Below are 677 nucleotides of genomic sequence, written 5' to 3'. Positions count from 1 at the left end.
GTGATGGAGATGTGTGGTCGCTTAATGGCTTTCTATTTTCGTGTAATCCAGAGTCTTGTACAGAAGAAGCTTCACCTGATGCTGCTTCTTGTGATGGTTTTAGTGCTTCCTGCTGGGTATCTCCCACTTGTTTCTCTCTTTCCCGTTCTTCTTCGTTAACATGAGAATCACTTTGTTCGTGGGAATTGTGTGCTTGTGAACTGTCTTTGTTTCCCTCAGGAGGAGCCTTAGCACCCGACGAAGGAGTTTCTTGAGATTCAGGAAGACTTGAGTCAACTTCTTCTTCTTCAGCAGAATGGGATCGAGAAGCAGCAACAGCACTCTCGAGTCCACTGGTTCGTGCTAACGTATTATCGTCACGGTTCTGCAGTGATGGCGCATCCTTTTTACCCCCTTTCAAGAGACTATCACCACCACCAGCAACATCGTCTCGTCGAGAAGGTGGTTCCTCTCCTCCATCATGTTTTACTTGCGAAGATTCTCCAATGGAATCTTCCAGAGGAGACTCACAATCAGGCTGATCAACTTTACACGTTTTGTTACGTTCAATGGAAGTCTCCGTCTCCAAAGTGTGATGATCATCAGTCTTTTGCAGAGTTTCAAGTGCATGACTTGTATCACTCGCCTCAGCCGTCAAAGACAAACAAACAATGATCAGAAACAAGAACAGCAAACAC

The 677-nt window shown here is 45.5% G+C and overlaps 1 protein-coding gene across 1 annotated transcript; it reads right to left on the bottom strand.

Moving 5' to 3' along the window:
* Nucleotide 1: 1 nt before the first annotated feature.
* TM35_001021100 (uncharacterized protein) lies at nt 2–673 on the bottom strand (the record flags this gene model as incomplete). The annotated part of the gene is made up of 1 exon (XM_029031624.1): nt 2–673. A coding segment is annotated over one exon (672 nt), but the record flags the coding sequence as incomplete, so codon positions are not given.
* Between the last annotated feature and the right edge of the window lie 4 nt (nt 674–677).

This window comes from Trypanosoma theileri (assembly GCF_002087225.1).
Source record: "Trypanosoma theileri isolate Edinburgh chromosome Unknown TM35_Tth_102_V1, whole genome shotgun sequence".
Taxonomy (NCBI): Eukaryota; Euglenozoa; class Kinetoplastea; order Trypanosomatida; family Trypanosomatidae; genus Trypanosoma; species Trypanosoma theileri.
This window is presented reverse-complemented; position numbering and strand designations above follow the sequence as displayed.